We start from the raw sequence: 20,360 nt of genomic DNA on the forward strand, positions 1-20,360 counted from the left end.
AACAAGTGGTTAGAGTTCAAGCAAGGGTGCTGGCATATTACGAGCCATAGTAACTAGCAATCCGTTTTCACGCTGAGTTGTCATATGGTTAAAACAGATGCGGGATAGTGTAAACATAAGGAAAGGAGAAGCGTTGTCTAAATATGTACAACTGATATGTAAGCTTGAAGTGTTTTAGCGGCTGGAAGGTTTTAATTTGTCGTATAGTTTATTTTGCGACGTTTCAAAACCGAAACGAAGCATAAACAAATATAGACACCGCAGAGTAGCGTCTAAGATTGTGTAAGATTCAAAATTATAACATTTCAATTTGACCTAAGGCGACAAACGAAAAGGTATAAGATCAAAAGCAACGATAAGAACTGACTTTTTGGCCCTGCAAGAATAGACAGTGAATCTGCTTTCGAATCAAACCTCAGTTTCGTTCGGATCACTGACTCAAAAATAGATTTGTTTTTTTTGCGGACCGAGCGTTACACCCGTGACGCAAACGAGTCTATTTATCCGCTCGCGCTACCCGAAAAGCAGTTGGATTCTCACGCTGGTATAGAATTAAGCAGCAATGGACGTAAACAGCACGAACTCAAGCCTCACTGCCATTGCGGATTTTAGGTTAGTGATGTGTGTTTGAATAGAATATATAGGTGTATGATAATTCGGATTGCAAACAATTTAAAATATAACAGAAATATGAGATAATGGTACTATTGGGTAAGATGGAATAGCTTTTAGCACATAATGGCCCATATTTCCTAATCGTGTTTATTACAATAACTAACGCTCTTTTTAAGTCGCGAGGATACGATTTCAGAATTCTATATTCTTTGTTTTACTATTAAATGGATTATCTTACTCTACGCATAGGCTATACGGAAATGCAGATTGCGTATGCTTTAAATTTTCAAAGAAATATCTTCCATATATTCAAAGCGTGGTATTCTACGAGTTGTTTACGGTTACTTCTAAGACATTAATGTGCTATCTAAATAGTTGTTAGGTTTATCTGTAATTCGGCGTCGACTTATTCTAACAAAATACAACTTTACAATTGAGTGGAGCTATTCAAACGTTTACGGTTCAATAGATACTAAAGGATAACTAGCTAGCACTCAAAGAGCTATATCCAATAATATTGTATAAAGTTTCGCCATCTTGACTTCGAAGTACGTTTTATCCTTTAATTACCTATTTATCCGTCAACAAACGGGGAGTGGAACAATTTTCATAAATGACATTGATTCGGCAAAGCGACAAGAATTAGCCCGCCAAAATCGTGATCTAATACATTGTGCAGTGACTATATCCGTGCATTTAAAAATTGCGTAATTTTGTAATTTTTCAGACGCAAAATAGACCACAGTAAATATACACTTCCTACTGCAAAAATACCCGTGAACCAACGCATCACATTACTTAATGATGCTTTTACGTTGCCATTACTTATGACGCCAATAAACCGAAACAGCAATTGCATACACCAATTGTCCCGACAAAACAAAAAACTCACTTCTTTTTTCTGGTTTCAGATACATCGGTATTGTGATTGGAATCGTCGATATAATTTTGGGCACATTGGGAAACATTCTTACTATCGTAGTATTCTCAAGGATTTCGAATCTTCAATCCTCATTCAATATCTTCATAATCAACTTGGCTGTAATAGATTTCCTTACAGCTGCTTTTATGATGCCGTTTAATGTTGCTGGTTATGTGCAAATGAATTGGTAAGTTAAACTTATAATATGGTGGGGGAAGATCGGGCACCTTTAGCACATATTATTCAAAACCCCTGATCGTGTTGTAAACAATTGACAACGGTCGCTTGTTAGTACATACAACTAACAGTAATATTATATTTGCCGTTCATTTGTAGTATATACTATATGGAGTAAAATGGATACTGTTAGCACATAATAATCCATATTTCCTAATCGTGTTTTTGACAATTAATAACTTTCATTTACTTAAAAAGTCATGAGAATACGGTTATACAATTCTTCGATTGTTTTTTGTTTACTAACCAAATTGGACGAGAAAATAGAATGAAAGGGGGTCCATCTTTCCCCACCCTCACTGTAACTACAAATGATACGTATAGTGGGTTGAAGGGCGAGGGTTTATGTTTTTATTCTATTTTATTGTCCCATTTAGTACTGGAATATTTACAGAATTGTAAAACTGTATCCTCACGACTCTTAAAGTAAATAAAAGTTATTAATTGTTAAAAACACGATTAGGAAATATGGGCTATTATGTGCTAACAGCATCCATTTTACTCTATAGTGTATACTATAAATAAACGGCAAATAGAATATTACTGTTAGTTGTATGTACTAACAAGCGAAAAAATACCGATTCAATTCGTTATATAACATAACTTTAACATAAAAAACCTTTATCCATATTTTCCAAAAACAAAATTTATGTTTTCATTTTTATCAGTAAAAATATATCTTTTATTTGAATACAGGCCGATCGGTGGGCCAGACAGCGTGTCCGCATCAGTTCAAGCATACGTGTATTTTTGCTGCGGGTATACCTCCATTACGTGCTTTATGCTGATCACAGTTAATCGCTTTATAAGCGTCATGTTTCCAAAGCATTACAAGTAAGTCGGCAGATCCTGCAATTAGTGTCAAATGTGCGGTAGTAAGATGCTACCATTACAGACGGCGGAATATAGGCCATATTGATACGTCTATATTAGGTGACAGTATTACTTCCTTGCCACTTTTATAGGCAGCAATTCTATACTCGTGGGTGTAGGTAAATGAACTACCACGTAATCTCAAAGCGAAAATAGACGTACACCAACGAAAGAGTAATTCAATGTTGTTTTATGCAACAGAGAACATTTTCAAATACAGCCTTTCGTCAAAACATACTACAAATAAAAGGTTAACAATAAAATTCCCCCTGGTTACTCAGGTTTCTACTCCCGAAATCATCGCTTTGAAATATTAAACACAATTTTATAAATTTGCTACTATTTTTAATTGTGCTCTTGTTCAAAACTAACTATGAAAAAATTGTCAATAAAATTTCGTCTGACTAATAGTAATGTTTCTACTACTAAGTCGTACACCTTAATCCCGCTTCTCATATGTCAGTAAACAAAACTGTAAGTCTGCTAACGTCTGACCTCCTAACAACTGCACTAACTTAAACTAATTCGCAAAATGGTGTAAAACAGGGCAACATAAAATCAATTGAACGCTTGAACTGCAATCAGCGTGAAGTGTTACCGCAAGCATATATAACTGTGTAAAGTAATTTAAAACCAATATGCTTTAGGGTAGCTACACTAATGCACACCATTTTTTAGGATCATATGCCTTCAATGTACTCTTAATTATTTAGATTTATTTTTACTTTTATTTAATTTTCATTGTGTCTTGTGCTTTAGGTCTCTGTTCAGTCGCTGCGGGATTCTCGTTGGTTTAGTTTCCTCGTGGCTGATTGCGCCTGCGTTCTTGCTGCCCGTATTATTGGGCAGTGCCGACGGGTTACCTATCATAGGTTGGAACCAGAAGCAGTTTTTGTGCACGTTTATTCGCGTAACTGGAAAATGGAGGACTTACATGCAGGTTTGAAATAACTTGAAATATATACCAACATTACTGGTAGCTCGTAAGTGGGCACGAGGTGTATGAAACAATGCATCCGTGTTATAACGAATGTCGTTTTCCTTTCAGCCAGTTATATTCATTTACCTCGGTGTAAAATTTATACCGTCGCTTTTTTTAGTTTTTTAAAATTGTCAACGCTTGTTTATTTTCTATTAGGTTTTAAGAGTCTTGTTCCAGTTCCTACCAATAGTTACAATGGTCGTGTTATATTCGCTAATGTTTTGGAGACTAAAAAAGAAGTGGGGAGACGAAAACAATGGCTTACCATGGGAGAAACAATCTAAAAACGGACCTGACGCAGTAGAACTAATGGCAATGGTAAAGTGTAATGAGTACATGTATATAGTACTACTGTGGGGGTTTTCGATATATACTGTAGCACGTAAATTCTATATTCCCTGGTCGTTTGTTAATAGTGCTCTTTTAAAGTACCGGAGCTATGTAGGTTATATATTACTATGTGGTAAGATGGGAAACCATTAGCATGTAATATCCAAACATCCTGATCGTGCTTAGGCTATACGGTTTTATAATTCTATAAATGTTCTTTGTTTACTACCAAATGGGACGAGAAAATAGAATGAAAAGGTGTCCCATCTTTCCCCACCCTACTATAATTCTCCATAAATGTTTTTTGTGTACCACCAAATGGCATAAAAACATAAAATGGAAGCATGTTCTAACATACCCCACCCTGCTATATGATGGATAAGCTTGTCGGATCTTCGTGTGTGTTCTTGGCAAGCGTAAGGTGCGCACAATCTTATTTCAGTAGCTCGTGATCGATTTTTCACATAAACAACCATATTCATTAATCTCCAAACATCAGCATATATTTAATGTGTAAATACACCATGATTCTGTTTACCAAAATTCATATACCGTGGGCGTATTTTAAACTACATACTGGGCAAAGCCATTTTATATCATCAATTAAATTGCTAGTTAAGTGACAAAGTATGTCTATAAGACGCACGTCCAAGGTCTATACTGATCAAGAGGAAAAACATGAACCAATGTAACCGATGCATAACAGAGCAATTTGTATGGGTAAAACGGAGACTCCTGTGTAGAGTACCGCGTCCTTCGGTTAATGGTTCATTTTGTTCCTCTTGATTGGTACAGTCTGTATATTTGCCACCGTCTTTAAACCGCAATATATAGTAGTGTGGGGTGAATGGGACATCTTTAGCACATAATATCCACATCGTGTTTTAAGCAACTAACAATGTGGGAGTCGCAAAAATCTTTAATGATTTTTGTTTACTACCAAATAGGACAAGAAAACAGAATGAAAAAGTGTCCTATCTTCCCCCAACTTATAAACATGAAAGTTAAACTAATATTCTGCAGAACGAACGCGGCGTTAAATTAAACGAAGAAGAAGCCAAAGAAGCGCGTAGACAAGTAGTCGAGCGAAAGAAATTGACGGAGAAACGTCTTCTCACTGTCAGCGTTGTAATCTGTTGCGCTTTTGTTCTTTTGTTCTTACCCAGCTTAATCGTGAACCTTATTTCAGGAAGGTAAGATGGTATAATAATAATAACTTTATTTGTCTCTTTCATTACGGTAGCGAAGATTTAATAATATTTTAAACGAAGAGGCAGGATATAGCGATAAAACAACATTTGCTAAAACACGCTTACAGTTACAGGTGGTGTTTTTATAGAGCATGAAAGATGTATAGGCCTAATAATCTATGTCTAACTTCTGACACTGTTATCTATATTGGGGCACTTTAAAATGGAAATATCGATTAAAATTTAGATTGAAATACATTCTACATTTATTTGCGTTATCTGGATAGTCTACAATTTGCGACATAAAAATCAATTCCTAAAATTACATACCAACCAAATTCCGTCTGGATACGCAACTACACAAATACCATCTAAAAACAAACAAAAATGGCGACTGTTGTTTTTTTAACCTTTAAACAGAAGTAATAAAACATTCGTATTTGTTGCATTTCAGCGAAAATCTGGATCCGCGTGTGCATATGATAGCGTCGAATATTACGTGGCTTAACAGCTGCGTCAACCCATTTATTTACGTCATACTTAACCCGGATTTTCGAATGGAGTACCGCATCATACTGAAGTATTTATGGCTCAAAATCACCTGCAAACTGTAACGCTATGAAAGAATTTTGGAATACAGGCCAAACTATAATTAAGGTGTAAACTAGATCTGCCTAAATAGAGAATGAATACTAACTGCCCTTGCTGTCATATATATATACTGTTCCGCTGACTTTTAATTACCTACTGTACTCGTTCTGAACTTTTAATAAACTTTCTGAAAGATATTTTACTTTTGAGATTTGGCAGTAGATTTTATTTTGTTGGTTTTTGCAGCTGAATATTTTTTCGGGGTTGTTACTTTTGGGTGACGTTTCTTGGGATGTTTGTCACATTTTTTCCGTAGTGGTGTTGGAATGAACCTGCGCAGACTGGAAATGTCGTTTCTTGTTATTAATAAGCAAACTACCAGCCTTAAAGTAATAGTTTTGTGGGGTAAGATGGGTACCGTTAGCACATAAAGTACTATATTTCTTATTTTTTAACAATTACCAACGCTGTTTAAAAGTCGTTTGCATACGGTTACTTAATTCTGTAAATATTCTATTTACTATAGTAGGGTGGGGGGAGATGGGACACCTTTAGCACATATTATCCAAATACCCTGATCGTGTTTTAAACAAATAACAATATAATTATTTAAATTTTCTTTGTTTACTACTAAATGTGACGAGAAAATAGAATGATAAGGTGTCCCATCTTTCCCCACCCTACTATATACCAAATGGGATAAGAAACTGATAAAAACACAGACAATCTTACCCCAACCTAGTTAAAAGTATTATAAAGACAAAATTTATAATAAAATCAAGAAAAATTATTCTGGAAATTACCAAAACAGTTTGACTCGAAAACGAGGCCTAATTACGTTCACACGCAGCTGCTTGTGTTTACAAAACCGACCACTACCGTAACAGTCAGCGCATAATCGTAGTCGATTTTGTGCCAAATGAAGATACTAGCACCTGTTGTCGTGCCGCTGACGAGGCGGGCGCTTGTGTGATGAATTGAAGTCGTTTCCGAAGTTTAGGTTGTAATTGTACGACTACTTCCTCTACTCTGTCGTTGATGGCTACCCCGATGTGCATGTACTTGACATGGTAGCTGTATAGGGTTGTTAAGGAAAAACGAATGAATGAATAGCTTTCTATATTCTCTCGTTGCGCGAAAACTTGTTGTTAACAAGGGTGTTCTGTTTCATACACCTCGTGCCCGGTTACGAGTTACCACGTATGCAACTTTGTGGGTAATTGCTATTTTACATGACTGACAATTTGGACAACCCAGAAGGGACAACTGGAACAATCGACGTTATATGTCTTGCTAAAGGACACATAACGCACACAATGGTAGCAGCGACGAGCCTTGAACCCGAAACCTTTACGTTAGCGGCAACACTGTACTACGGCGCCTGACTAAGCAAAAAAAATGTCCAGATTTTCGCAAATAAATATAACATGTTTTTTTTAATTTAATAATAAAATATTAATTTTCATTTTTTGTTGCTTATTCACACGATTGATTTAGGCTATTTTGGTAAGCTTATAATTTAAAAAAGGATACAGAAAATCTGCAATTTCGTCGGCGAAGTGAATTTCCGATGAGTGTTTGCTTACACGAAGCAGAATGTTATAAAGAAGTTGTGCAACCTGGAATATAATGAATAAATGCATGGGACTTTAAAATTAGTTCATAAATAAATGTAAAGTAGCAACGGCAGTCGCTATAATACTGGGTTGGAAAATATGCCGGTAACAGTTAAACGGATGTTCTGTTTCATACACACGCTTACGAGTTACCACGTATGCAACTTTGGGTACTTATTTTCTTTATTATACGACCGACAATTTGAAAACCTATAAGCGACAACTGGAAGAATTGATGTCTTGCCCAAGGACATACACCAACAAAAGTGGTAGCATCGGGACTTGAACCTTAAACTCTGGCCCAAAGTGTGAAAGTTATTAGTTATAGTAACATAGTGTTTAGTGGCTTACATCCATCATACATCTGGTTCGTTCCAGTTGAAACCGGGGAAAGTAAGGACCAATGAGATGGAAAATATAAAGTAGTTGAAGCTCAGTTTCAATCAGGGGTTTTGCTTCTTCTTTCAAAAACCTATAATAACAATTTTTATTTGACATTACAATTATAGTAGTGTATTTTTTTATTCGTCGAAAGAGTGTAGAATACAAAACACTATGTGTGTATTAATTTAATCAGTGCATAAATAACTCTTAGGCAGCTATATAACAGTTTTGTATGTTTAATATAATATTATTGTTAATGTTTTCGTGCAAGATTTGGTAGCAACAAAACACATACTGTGAGACCAGTGATAGTTGTCCAATACTCATATGATGCCACACAACATGGGTTAGAGCCAGTAGTCTGGTACACGGCATGTCAGTAAATGATAGTTGTTGGTTGGAGTAGGATAAGATGTGGTATGGGTAACTAGAACCAGCTGGAATAGAAAATTAAATTAGTTTAATTATTTGAATAAATGAAACTTGCTTTATCCTTGCATGGCCGGGAACGACGGTTCTTATTAGCTCGATGTTCTGTTTTATAGACCTCGTGCCAGCTTATGAGTTACCATGTATGTTACTTTGTGGGTGTTTTTTTGTATGGCTGACAATTTAGACAACCCATTAGTGACCACTGGACTGAAGAAATCCTAAATGTTTTGTCTAAATTTCAAAAATTGTAGTTGTTTCTACTTAATGAATGCAGTACTGCTATTAAATAATTGAATAAAGAATTAATAAAACTGTTTCATCCTCACATGGCTGGGAAACAACAGTCGTGTTTTGTTGCAAACATCTTGCACACTTACAAGGTTTTTTTGTTATGATAACATTGCTAACTTACGTTCAATATCAGCAGTTAATGTTGGACATTGCAACATCTTCAATATATTCTGATGCAGTGGTTTCCAATATATTTCCTGTAAAATAACAAAAAGTAAATTAATCTTCACATTAAACAACCACTTGAACGAATTTCTTAGGTTAAATGAATGTAACTTGCTTTATTCTCTTTTAGGTAGAAAATGACGGCTGTTAAAACATAGATGTTCTGTTTCATACACCTCGTGCCAGCTTACTCAATACTGATTGTCATCTTTATTAAATGATGAATTAATGGGATATATAGGTGCACTCACCGGCAAAGCTGTAAGAACCAGTGCTACCGCATTTAACCAAGGTAATGACTGCTCCCTTTCAACAAAAGACTGCCTGCAATATGAAATAAAAAGGTAGAATGCATACATATGAATGAATGAAACTTTTTTGCCCTTGCCTGGTTGGGCAACTATATACGTTATACCACGGTTACCACGTATGTAATTTTGTTGGTGATTATTTTTTGGATTTTTTTTATAACACTGTGTATAACATCATGTAATCCAGTTGACAACGCTGTGTTGGAGGATATGATTATTCGTTTCTGTTACTATTCCTAGAGAAAGGAGAATAAAAACATATAGCTCTTACTCCAACCTACTATAGGCTATCATTGTAAGAGTATGTGTCTTTGGAAAAGACACTTAACAGTAATTGCTCCAACCCAGTGGTCACTAATGGGTTGTCTAAATTATCAGCCATACATAAAAAGTATAAAAATTTCCCCGAAAAATATTCACCACACAAAGAAATATACATGGTAACTCGTAAGCTGTAGCTGGCACGAGGTGTGTGAACAAAACACCTGCGTTATAACGACTGTTGCTTATGATATAATATATATGATATATAAATTGTAACCCACGTTTTGAGCACCACATCCATAAGAGCTTGTCCAACTTGTTCACCAGGTAATGGAAGAGCAAGTGCTTCAACACAAGTCACGTGAAGCGCGTGAGATGATGCGTTGGGAAACTCATTAAATCTCCAATCACGTGATGAAAATGATGATGTCATTTTTCCTCCAACAGGTGAAGTTATAAGTTAAGAATTTTGTTTTTAATTTCGGTCAAAATGGATGCTTTACTTAAAATGGTTATCATATTTTTATTATTTTGATTAATTTTATTACATTATGGAACTAAAAAAAAACAAATTTTTCATTTTGAGATTCAATCATGTTTTACAGTTTTTTTGGGAAAACTACTTATTTTAATTTTTTTGGAAAATTTATTATCATGTTTTGCAGTTTTTTTTATAAAATATTGACTTAGTTTTATTAGTTTCCCTATTCAAATTGAACGCAAATTCCGAATATAAATAAAAGGATATTGTTTGCAAGTCTTTGTATAAGTTGGCAATAATAAACCGAGTCAGGTTGCCATTGTTGGTCGTTAGGTTGCTGCAAATAATCCATGAAAGTCTCGGATAATATCCAACCTGGCGGTTTGTTTTTCTGTAAAAAAATCCAAAAATGAGATTTAGGAGAAAAGGATTGGGAAAAATTGTAAAATTTACTTTATAATTTTGTGTTATTGGTAAAGTTTGATAAGAATAGTAAAGAAAAAAGGTAAATTACCAAATTTTGATACTGTACTAATGTACTATTATGTGTAAGCTATTATAGTATACAAATAAATACTTTGAAGGTATGTCTGCAAACAGCAACAATAAAAAGCAGTATTATATATTTATTACTGAGGTTAAAGAAAGAGCGGTAGGTAACTTGCTTAAGAACATACTAATTCAAAATGATGGCAAAGTAAAGCCTTTAACTTCTATCCTCTAGCCTACCGATAGACGTAGTAACTGCTAACCACATACAAAATTACACTTGCTAAAGTTACACACAAAGTAACACTTACAACTTGATAAGTATAGCTTGATACTATAATATATATATATATAGTAGGGTGGGGGAAGATGGGACACCTTTAACTCTATTTTCTCGTCCCATTTGGTGGTAAACACAGCACATTCAAATAATTATAAAACTATATCCTCACGACTTCTATACACCATTGTTAATTGTTTAAAACACGATCAGGATATTTCAATTTTATGTGCTAAAGGTGTCCCATGTTCCCGCACCCTACTGTATCTCCAATATACTTACAGTGATAGCACCAATGATAGTGGAGACAAGTTTCTTCTTAAGCAAATGTCGACCACGAAGTTTGCTTTCATAATAATGAAGGGTGTTGAATAGATAAGTGACTGGTTGATCTGTTGAAAAGTAGATTTTTATCAGTTTATAACAATAATTATCATTAATAAAAAAAACAAATATTTGAAACAAAAAGACAGGATATAGAAAAAAAACAGCAGTTGTTAAAACGCTTACAGTTAAAAACATATTTACATTTAGTTAAAAGAAAAATATTAACATATTAACAAAAGATTGGACAGGCCATGCATGTGGCTGGGCAAGCTGGGCAGACATGCATTAAATGATAACGAACACGTATTTATAAATCTATGTAAGATATTGCACATAGTGGGACTTGGGACTTAAAGAGTGGGAACAACAGTCACGACTTTACTTTCGCCACCAGGCACTTTCGGAAACACCAAAAAACATTCTGGATAATGAACCAAATCTAGCCTAATTTAGAAACACCAAAAAACAGTCTGGGTAATGAACCAAATCTAGACTAATTCAGAAACACCAAAAAAATCTGGGTAATGAACCAAATCTAGCCTAATTTAGAAACACCAAAAAATGGTCTGGGTAATGGACCAGATCTAGCCTAAATTCTATGTCCTCAAGGACCTCACCCATCAAAATGAGTTCATTTTCCATATCTCAAATTTATTCAAATCTTACCATGAAACTTATACAGCAAGCCAAGATGTTCCAGCAATGTTTCCAATGATTTAGAAGAAGGGGGAAGCTCCAGACACCGATGTATCACGATGTCAAGCACTGGTAGGAAACGTAAGGTGATATTGCAGAAGTATGTTGGTAGGTAGGTGGGCTGTGGTTTCTCTCCTGTGTAGGGTAAGAACTAAGAATTGTTGTATGGTGGTTATGGGGGTTAAGGATTAGATTTGATATTATTAGAAAAAAAGCAATTTTACAACATCTTTGCATTTGCCACCCCAGTGTTTTGTAACATTTAATGAATAACTCTGGTACAATGTTATAAAAAGCATCAACATTATAACAACATCCATTTTTATCAATGTCATAACAATGTTGATATTATAACAACATCAACGGTATAACTTGCGTTTTGTTGAATATATACAACTTTTGTAATAAACATTGTTACTAAATTCCTATTTTACAGGTGCCAGCAAATGCTTTCCAGTGCATTCTAAAGAAAAAGTTTGAGAAAGTAAGGTTACCTGTTGCATTTGGTTGCTCGGGGCTTGAACAGTGCGCCACTAATCCTTCGAAGAAATAATGTTCTGGAAATTTCTATTACAAAAATATAATAAGTAAAATCGAAAATGCAGCTGGAAAACGTTATTGGGTAGTGTGGGGTAAAATGGATACTTTTGAAACATAATATTTCATATTTCCTATTCGCGCTTTCAACAATAAACAAGTGTTTTTAAAGTTGTGAGGATATGATTGTAAATAAAATATAATTCTGTAAGTATAATTTGTTTACTACCAATTGTAAAAAAGACAATGAAAAAATTGCAATAAAAGACAATAAAAACCATATTACGTCAACATGCCATACATAAGCGTTCACAAAAAGTTATTTTTTCTTATAAAAGGGAATAAAACATGGACCATCACCCCAATCTATTATACATAAGCTCTTAATAAAAATAAAAAAAACTCTGATAAAAGAGAATGATACATGGACCATCTTACCCCAGTCCCCAACCTAATCTACATAAGCGCTTACAAAAAATATTTTCTTTAAAACAGATAAAACGTCGACCATCTTACCTCAATTTATTATACAGAAAAGCCAACAAAAAATTTAAATAAAAAGAAATAAAAACGTGGACCATCTTACCCCAACTTATTATACATAACTGCCCACAAAAAATTCCGAAAAAAAGGACCATCTTACCCCAACCATTTATAATTCAAGCCTACCTGATGGTAAGCCATATGTTTCGCATGCCAATCATCTTGCATCCAATGGTCAAGGTTTTCAACATCATGATCGAAACTACGAACTCTGTTGAGGAAGTCGTCAGGTTTGATGAGAAGATATTGGATGATGAAGAATGCAACCTGTTGGGAATTAAGAGGCATTGTAATCAGTGGCGCAGCCAGAAAAAAATAAGGAGGGGGTTTTAATCAAAAAAGTTTTAAAAATGTTTTTTTTAATTTTTTTAATTAATATTTTTTTTGGTTTAAAAGGGGGGGAGTCGCGACACTCTAAACCCCCCTTGGCTGCGCCACTGATCGTCATATACACTGTTGTTGCCAGGCATATTCATACTTGATTTTGGCTCTTCCCGTAAAAACATTCTTTTACTGACTTTTAAGATGTTGTTTGGTCCAGTTTTTTAGCATAAAATGACAATGTTTTTTTATTGCCGGAAGAATTTTTTTGGTGGAAGAGTCAGAATGCAACTGTAGGTTAAAGTGATCTGCCCGTGAAATCATGTTTTACCACTACAGTTTTAGATCTCTAAAATGTTTTTTTCTTCTGTTACAAAACTTAGTACTCTGTATTTGCCAAATTATTCAATGAGTTTCTGTATGTTTGACGAACGAAAATGCATGTTATCATATTCCCCCATATTTTGTTAAAAATTAAAAAAAAACAGTTTGGTATGAACTGTGTAAAAAAATCCTTATTATAACTTTTAAAATATCCTGTCATGTGAAGATATATAAGTGACATTCATTCATAAAATTAACTTTTACCTGAACATCATTGGCCTCACTAGAACGTAGAGCAAGACACAGAATAAGTCGGTCAAGAAACACAATGTTATATTTCCACACCATGTCTTGAAGTACGTTTGCACATCTAAATAATCAGATATTTATATTAATGCGGTAGGGTGGGTATGTTGGGACACTATTTCTTTATATTTTCTCGTCCCATTTGGTAGTAAACAAACAACATTCAAAGAATTATAAAACTGTATGTTCACGACTCCCATAGGCAGTTGTTAATTGTTTAAAACAAGATCAGGATATTCTGATAGTATGCGCTAAAGGTGTCCCATCTTACCCCACAGTACTATATTAGTAAATTATGTTTGAATAACTGATTTTACCAAATATAACCGAAAATTCAAAAAATAATTACCCGCCAAGTTACATATGCCTTAACTCGTAATTGGGGACGAGGTGTATTTAACAAAACACCCGTGTTATACCCGCTGTCATGGCTTGCCATGCAAAGATAAGTTACTTTCATTCATAACTGTTTATCTGATGATCTATAGCAGTAGCTATACAGTAACATGTGAGTTACTCTATGTATGGTATTATATAATTAACTCTAAGTCAGATGCTTTTAACAGAATGTGGCATGTAATGACTAATAGCCAAAATAATATTTCATTAACTGTTTATTTCAGGGAAGTGCAACCTGCGGCCCGCTGGCCAAATACGGCCTGCAAAGAAAAGTTGCGGGGTCCGTGAACTCAGCTGCATAATTTTTCACTGAATTTATTTTATGTCACAATAAATTTACTTTACGTGTCCAAATTTTCTGTTTCTGAAAGAAGCTAACCCCTCTTTAATGTCAAGATAAAAAAAAAAGTAACTATTATTGGTCCCTGTAAGCCTATGTTAAATAATCATACCACTTTTAAGTTTACCCAGTAATTTATATCTGGCCCTATTGTTATAAAGGTTGCACACCCCTGGTTTACTTAATAAACTAAGTAATATAATTAAGAAATTAAATGTTAAATCTTACATCTTGACATCGCTGCCTCCTTCAAGGACTGAAAACTCATAAACGAGAAAATCTGAAAATTTCCGCACATGTTGAGATAATTGACTTGCTCCGATTCGTTCTAATACTCTAAAATAGCGAAAAAATGATTAAATGGTAATTGAATGGCTCTGTAGCGCAGTGGTTAGTGAGTCTGCATATTGCCCACACATTGTTCCAACCAAGTAATAGTTTATCGGTTGTCTTAAAATTGTCAGCCATACAATAAAAAAGAGAAAAACCACCAACCAAGTTACAGATGCAGTAACTTATAAGTGGATCTGAGTTGTATAATACAGATCGCCCTTTTATAATAAATATCGTTGCCCCACTCCATCAGGCAAGGATATCTTACATTTATTAAATTAAATTATATTGATTTGAAAACTTAAGATTTACTTACATATATATAAATTAACATAATTTAATAAATGTAAATTATTTATCCCCGCATGGTGGGGCAACGACAGTCGTTACAACAACTCGTGTTATGTTTCATGCACCCCGTGTCTGCCTATGTTTTAACATAATTAAATAAATTCAAATATTTTAATATTTAATGTTTTTAATAATAATAAGATTTACTTATATGATGTAGATGACAGCTTCTTCTCTTCAAACAAAACTTTCCATAACAAGCACAAGTAATATGGGGGCGTGCCTGGTTGCGAGAAATGATTCAGAGCATCTGCTTCAGTTAGGGAACTTCCAGAGGAGCTGGAAGAGTCCATCCCATCCGCTGATAGAAGAGGAGCCCACTTGATGTATTCTTGCTCCACGTTCGTTTTCAGCTGTTTTTTGTTTAAAGGTTCCACTGTGAATAAAAAACATAAAATGATGGTCATCACTTTTTTCTGACATCACAATAAAAGAATATTTATAATAAATAAAAAGAGGTGACTAGGAACAAGTTGTTTCTTGTTTATAGGTTCAACTGTGAAAAATGTAAAAAAAAAATAATGGAATAAAAACATAAAAATGTTGTGATAATTTAAAAACAGAAATATTGAGAAAAATGAGTTAAAAAAAAGAAGAAAAAAAGAATAAAACACTTGCAAAGGGAAAATTCAACTACAGAAAACAAGGCATTTGGATAAGCCAGATATGTAAATTACGAACCATTTAAAAGATAAACAACAAAGCACTATGAATAAGTACCTTTTTTTAAAGCCATGTCCATGCATATTATTGTTAACTGTCTTACCATTTGAATGGTTGAAGAAATCTTGAATACTTTGTGGGAAGCATGCAAGTGTTTGTTGTGGCCACCTATGTGGTGTGGCTGACATCACAGCTTTAAGTATATCTGTACACCATGAACCGGAGATGCTCTCGGCACCTGAGAATTTAAAAGGGAAGATTAAAATATTAAACAGTGTTAAAACCTGATTTAAGTTACTGTAGCATTTAAATAAGGTTATCTAATGTACAATTTTTTCAGTTTTATAACAAAACTAGTCTGATAAAAAAATAAAATTTTAAATAAGGTTATCTAATGTACAATTTTTTCAGTTTCATAACAAAACTAGTCTGATAAAAAAATAAAATCTATTTATTTTGTTAAATTTATTTAACAGTTGCTGGGCAATATGTAATTTCTGTTTTTAAGCAAACAAATTACTTTGAATGTGTATTCATACAAAGGGGTGAAGTTTTTCAGTAGTATGCGGTTAGCTTTATTAGTAGCCATCTAGACTATTTCCTTCCGTTTTTAAACACTAAATAAACATAGAAATAGTTGAATACCTTAACTACAATTGTCATTTTTCCAGTATTTTTATTCTATTCTAGTATTTTATATAAGTAAGATCCTTGAGAACCTAGGATTTAGTCAAGATTTGACCCATTACCCCAACACTTAGACTTTTTTAGCTTAACATATCGCAGTAAATATTAAATTAAAATTGTCTCCATAAACTTATGATTGCTACATCTTAAAACCAAATAAATAATTGAATCCAGTTAGGGTCTTAAAAAATCATATCTTTACATTACACAAAACCAAAAGCAGCTTATGAAAAGTCCAAAGCAGACAAACATGGTTACAATAATTCAATCAAACCTGTTATATGTATAGACCTAGCAAGTGTCAATACAAGGACACGATTCAATTCTTCGGATTTTTGTGACACGATACTTTGTTTCTGCTCATTAAACATCCTCACTAGCTGTGGTTTGATACCAAAGTTGTCAAAACCCATGATAAGTTTGAGGGCGGTGCTTTCAAGTCTGGATATAAATTATAATTGCTCCAATACAGTGGTTACTGATGGGTTTTGTTGTCTAAATTGTCAGCCTGACAGAAAACATAATCACTCACAAAGTAACATACATGGTAACTCAAAAGCTGGCACAAGGTTTATGAAATAGAACACCCGTGTCATAACAACAGACGTTTTTCTTCATGCGAGGATAGAGCAAAGATACATTCATTTATTAAGGTTGCCTTACTTTAAAAAAATTTAAATTTTTGAGTTTAATTTACTGTCTCATAATGAATGTTGTTGTCCTGCTACGCAAAGATAAAGCAATGTACATTTATTTATTAAGGTTGCGTTACTTTAAAAAATTTGAAATTTTTGAGTTTAATTTACTCTCCCATAATGAATGTCGTTGTCCTGCTACGCGAGGATAAAGCATGGTACGTTCATTTATATATTCAAGTTGCAGTACTTGTAGTAAACTTAAACTTTTTTAATATAAATTACCTGAGATGTAACTGGCGTTGGTTTGCATGTGGAGAGTTAGCCAGTGTGTGTAAATGCGTTAGGAGTTGAATTCTATAGTTAGGTTGTATATGATGCATACGGTAACTCATAAGCTCCAACAGTGTGTTCAGTATTCCCCATGCTCGGTATTCGTAAACCTTTGGCACAACCTGTGCTGTTGGGGGAAATGTGTGAAGGTTTTTATTGTGCAACACTGCAGAACTGCTGCATAGGGTATCTAGTGTTTAAAGTAAAAAATTATGAAAGTTTTTGGTTAAAGAAGATGAATTGTCTGTCATTATTTGGGGATTTAAAATAATGGGGAACTGCTTGCCACATACATTTTTTGGTTAACAGATGTCGTTCTTCCTAAATTTTTATGGGGAAAAATGCTACGGATAAAACAACACTACAACAAACTTAAAGATCTGTTTTATGGGGCAATGGGCTTACTCTGGCCAAAATCCCATACCCTTTGCCATAGGACCTTACTAATATAGAAACAAAACACCCGTGTCATAACGACTGTCGTTTTTCTTGCCCTATGGGGATAAAGCAAGATACATTCATTGTGTAACATGTTTTTGGTAACATTTTCAGAATTTTTTCTCCAAAATTCCCATGACTAAATAAAAAAATAACTAAATAAACTAAGATAAAACTAAATAAAAAAAAAACTAACAGCAATAATATATAAGGCTTACAAACTAAGATTTTTATTCCAAGTGTTTCAATCTCATAATAAATAAGTAGACGACTGTATGTTTCCACGAGAGCCGGAGCAAGACCTACTGATGATTTGGCTTGCGCAAATTTCTGTATTTTGGTTGAGATGCTGTGCAACATGCTGTATGGAAGGGTGTAGGAGTTATAAAAAGATTAACTACTTTGTAATTTAGCAAAAAACGACATTGAGCTGTAATTTTTTGTTTTTATATTAGTGAAATACATTGATACTCTACTAGAATATGGGAATATAAATATGGAGCGAATTTTTAGAATAAATATTTTTAAATTGGGATCAGCAAAAATGGCCAAAAATGGCAAGACAAATAAAAACAAACCTATTTAGAAAACCAAGTGCAAAAATGAACACTATTGTAATAAATTGAAATCTCAAAGTAAAAAAAAATTAAAAAATGAAATTCCGATTTAACCCTTTGGGGACGAGATATATTTTAACAAATTTTCCATTTTTGACCGACTGTCACATATTGCTCCCTAGCGACACAGGTGTTTGTGCTGGCGAAAAATGACCAATTAGACTTTTGTTCTTTGGAAAAATTGCTACAAGATTGTATTTTGATTTTTTTGATGACGTCATCAAATTTTGAATGATATCATCAGAAATCTTGTATTTACGTGTAATCAGGGTTTTTAGGTAAAAATTACATAAGGAATTTATTGCAAAGTTGATTCCTGGTTTGTTTACTACCTAACTAAAATGATTGTTTGATTTGGTGATGTCAAAGGGATCAATTACGTCACTTATAACCTGATGACGTCATTTTTTGAAAGTTCATTTTCGCTAAAATCCTAACAAAACTTGCCAAAAACGTTTTATTATGAATTTAAAGGTAGAAACAGCGTGTAGAAGCAAAATGAAATTAGATAATACACACAAAATCATATTTTATGTAAAATTTGTTTCATGATACCGAAAAAACTTGTAGAAACAGCTGACATAGCTATTTTTACGCAAAACCACATTTTTAACCGGTAACTTAGACGGGGAAGCCCCAGAGCAACATAGAGATCAGATAAAATCGCTTTTATTGGACAGAATCACGTTAAAACCTTGATTTTTGGACAGAATATGAACCATCTTCTTAAAAAAGACTTTAGGGTTTTCAAATCAAGTTTGGTAAAAACTTTTAAATGCTATGATGCCTTTTTCAAACGTTATATTGGTAGATAATTCCTTCCTCTTTCAAATAAAACCAACTGTAAGAACTTTTACCAACTATAAAAAAAATGATGAACATTTTTGTGAACACCTGTTTCAAAATGCATATTTGCATTACTCGTCCCTAAGGAGTTAAATTCTGATTCTCTCAGTTAAAAACAAATCTATTCAGAAAACCAAACTGTGTAAAAATGCTAATTATTGTTAAAAATTAAAATTTCAAACTAAAAAAAAATCCGAATCACCTCATCTTAGTGTGAACTGTTAATGTGTCGAGCAGATCCATAGAGCATGGGACCGTTTTATTGAAAGCCATGCAATTGTTTCCAGGCATTGGGGAAGTAGAACTGGTATCACCAAACACACTTTCAACCAACACAGATACAGCCATGTTAAACATCTCTGTGGGAAATATGGAATATTTTTATTGTAAAAATTGAAAAAATTTACTGTTTTTTTATATTATGAAAAAAAAGTTTTGTTTATTATTTAAAAAAAAAAATTTGGAAAAAAGATAAGGCTGGCCGAAATATGAATGAATGAATGAATGAATGAATGAATGTAACTTACTTTATCCTCGCGTGGCTGGAAAACGACAGTCGTTATCACACGAGTTTAATACCTCGTGCCAGCTTACGAGTTACCATGTATGTTACTTTGTGGGTGATTATTTTTTTTTGAAATTTTTCTTTTTTTTTATGTATGGCTGATAATTTGGACAACCCATTAGTGGCCACTGGGTTGGAGCAATTGCCGTTAAGTGTCTTGCCCAAGGACACATACGCCCACTATGGTAGCAGCGACGAGCCTTGAACCCATTACCTAATGGGTTACAAGCAGGCGCGCTAACCACTACGCCACGGCGCTGGGTGTATATCAAATCGAAATTTTTTACCTGTGTTACTACTGCATGCATTGCTTATAAGGGCCACTTGTGAGTCTTTTAAATTTATGCTGGTGGTCTGAAAGGTATAAGAAATTAAGCATTGAAAATATGTTACATAAAATTACATATATAAAAAAAAGTATATATAAAATTACATATAATTTTGTTAGTTTAACGAAAAAACATTATATATCTTGTGATTTAGGAAAATATATACAAAAAATTGATAATTTGGAAAAAAATAAATGAACTGCAAAATTAAAATATCTTTGTTGCAAATAAATATATACATGTTTCAAACAAGAATAATATATATATATATATAATATATACATGGATTATTTGTATAAATAAAATAATTCAATTTT

General features: G+C 33.7%; 2 protein-coding genes across 4 annotated transcripts in view; one reads left to right on the forward strand and one right to left on the reverse strand.

Moving 5' to 3' along the window:
* LOC149736624 (G protein-coupled receptor 84-like) lies at positions 1-5,937 on the forward strand. The gene is made up of 7 exons (XM_089877330.1): positions 1-612; positions 1,527-1,724; positions 2,471-2,608; positions 3,407-3,587; positions 3,786-3,947; positions 4,983-5,152; positions 5,604-5,937. The coding sequence occupies exons 1-7, from the start codon at positions 563-565 to the stop codon at positions 5,761-5,763; spliced, it is 1,059 nt and encodes a 352-aa protein (XP_089733456.1). The 5' UTR covers positions 1-562; the 3' UTR covers positions 5,764-5,937.
* Positions 5,938-20,360, reverse strand: part of LOC149736625 (mediator of RNA polymerase II transcription subunit 23-like) — a 22,423-nt gene continuing 8,000 nt past the window's right edge. Inside the window, exons 13-34 of one of the 3 annotated variants that reach the window (XM_089877248.1) lie at positions 20,002-20,068; positions 19,352-19,508; positions 17,905-18,047; positions 17,201-17,375; positions 16,555-16,721; positions 15,697-15,831; positions 15,078-15,306; positions 14,475-14,582; positions 13,466-13,571; positions 12,683-12,823; positions 11,971-12,043; positions 11,447-11,611; positions 10,736-10,845; positions 9,952-10,075; positions 9,485-9,650; positions 8,880-8,952; positions 8,585-8,660; positions 8,036-8,177; positions 7,708-7,828; positions 7,274-7,359; positions 6,676-6,814; positions 5,938-6,072 (exon numbers count right to left, since the gene is read on the reverse strand). In XM_089877248.1, the coding sequence (XP_089733374.1) occupies positions 6,040-6,072; positions 6,676-6,814; positions 7,274-7,359; positions 7,708-7,828; positions 8,036-8,177; positions 8,585-8,660; positions 8,880-8,952; positions 9,485-9,650; positions 9,952-10,075; positions 10,736-10,845; positions 11,447-11,611; positions 11,971-12,043; positions 12,683-12,823; positions 13,466-13,571; positions 14,475-14,582; positions 15,078-15,306; positions 15,697-15,831; positions 16,555-16,721; positions 17,201-17,375; positions 17,905-18,047; positions 19,352-19,508; positions 20,002-20,068 (2,736 nt within the window). In that variant the 3' untranslated portion in view covers positions 5,938-6,039. Of the gene's footprint in view, positions 6,082-6,627; positions 6,815-7,273; positions 7,360-7,707; positions 7,829-8,035; positions 8,178-8,584; positions 8,661-8,879; positions 8,953-9,484; positions 9,651-9,951; positions 10,076-10,735; positions 10,846-11,446; positions 11,612-11,970; positions 12,044-12,682; positions 12,824-13,465; positions 13,572-14,474; positions 14,583-15,077; positions 15,307-15,696; positions 15,832-16,554; positions 16,722-17,200; positions 17,376-17,904; positions 18,048-19,351; positions 19,509-20,001; positions 20,069-20,360 lie in introns of those variants that run through there. The other 2 variants (XM_089877247.1, XM_089877246.1) reach the window with 2 other exon arrangements.

Source organism: Ciona robusta, chromosome 4 (genome assembly GCF_009617815.1).
Source record: "Ciona robusta chromosome 4, ASM961781v2".
NCBI lineage: Eukaryota > Metazoa > Chordata > Ascidiacea > Phlebobranchia > Cionidae > Ciona > Ciona robusta.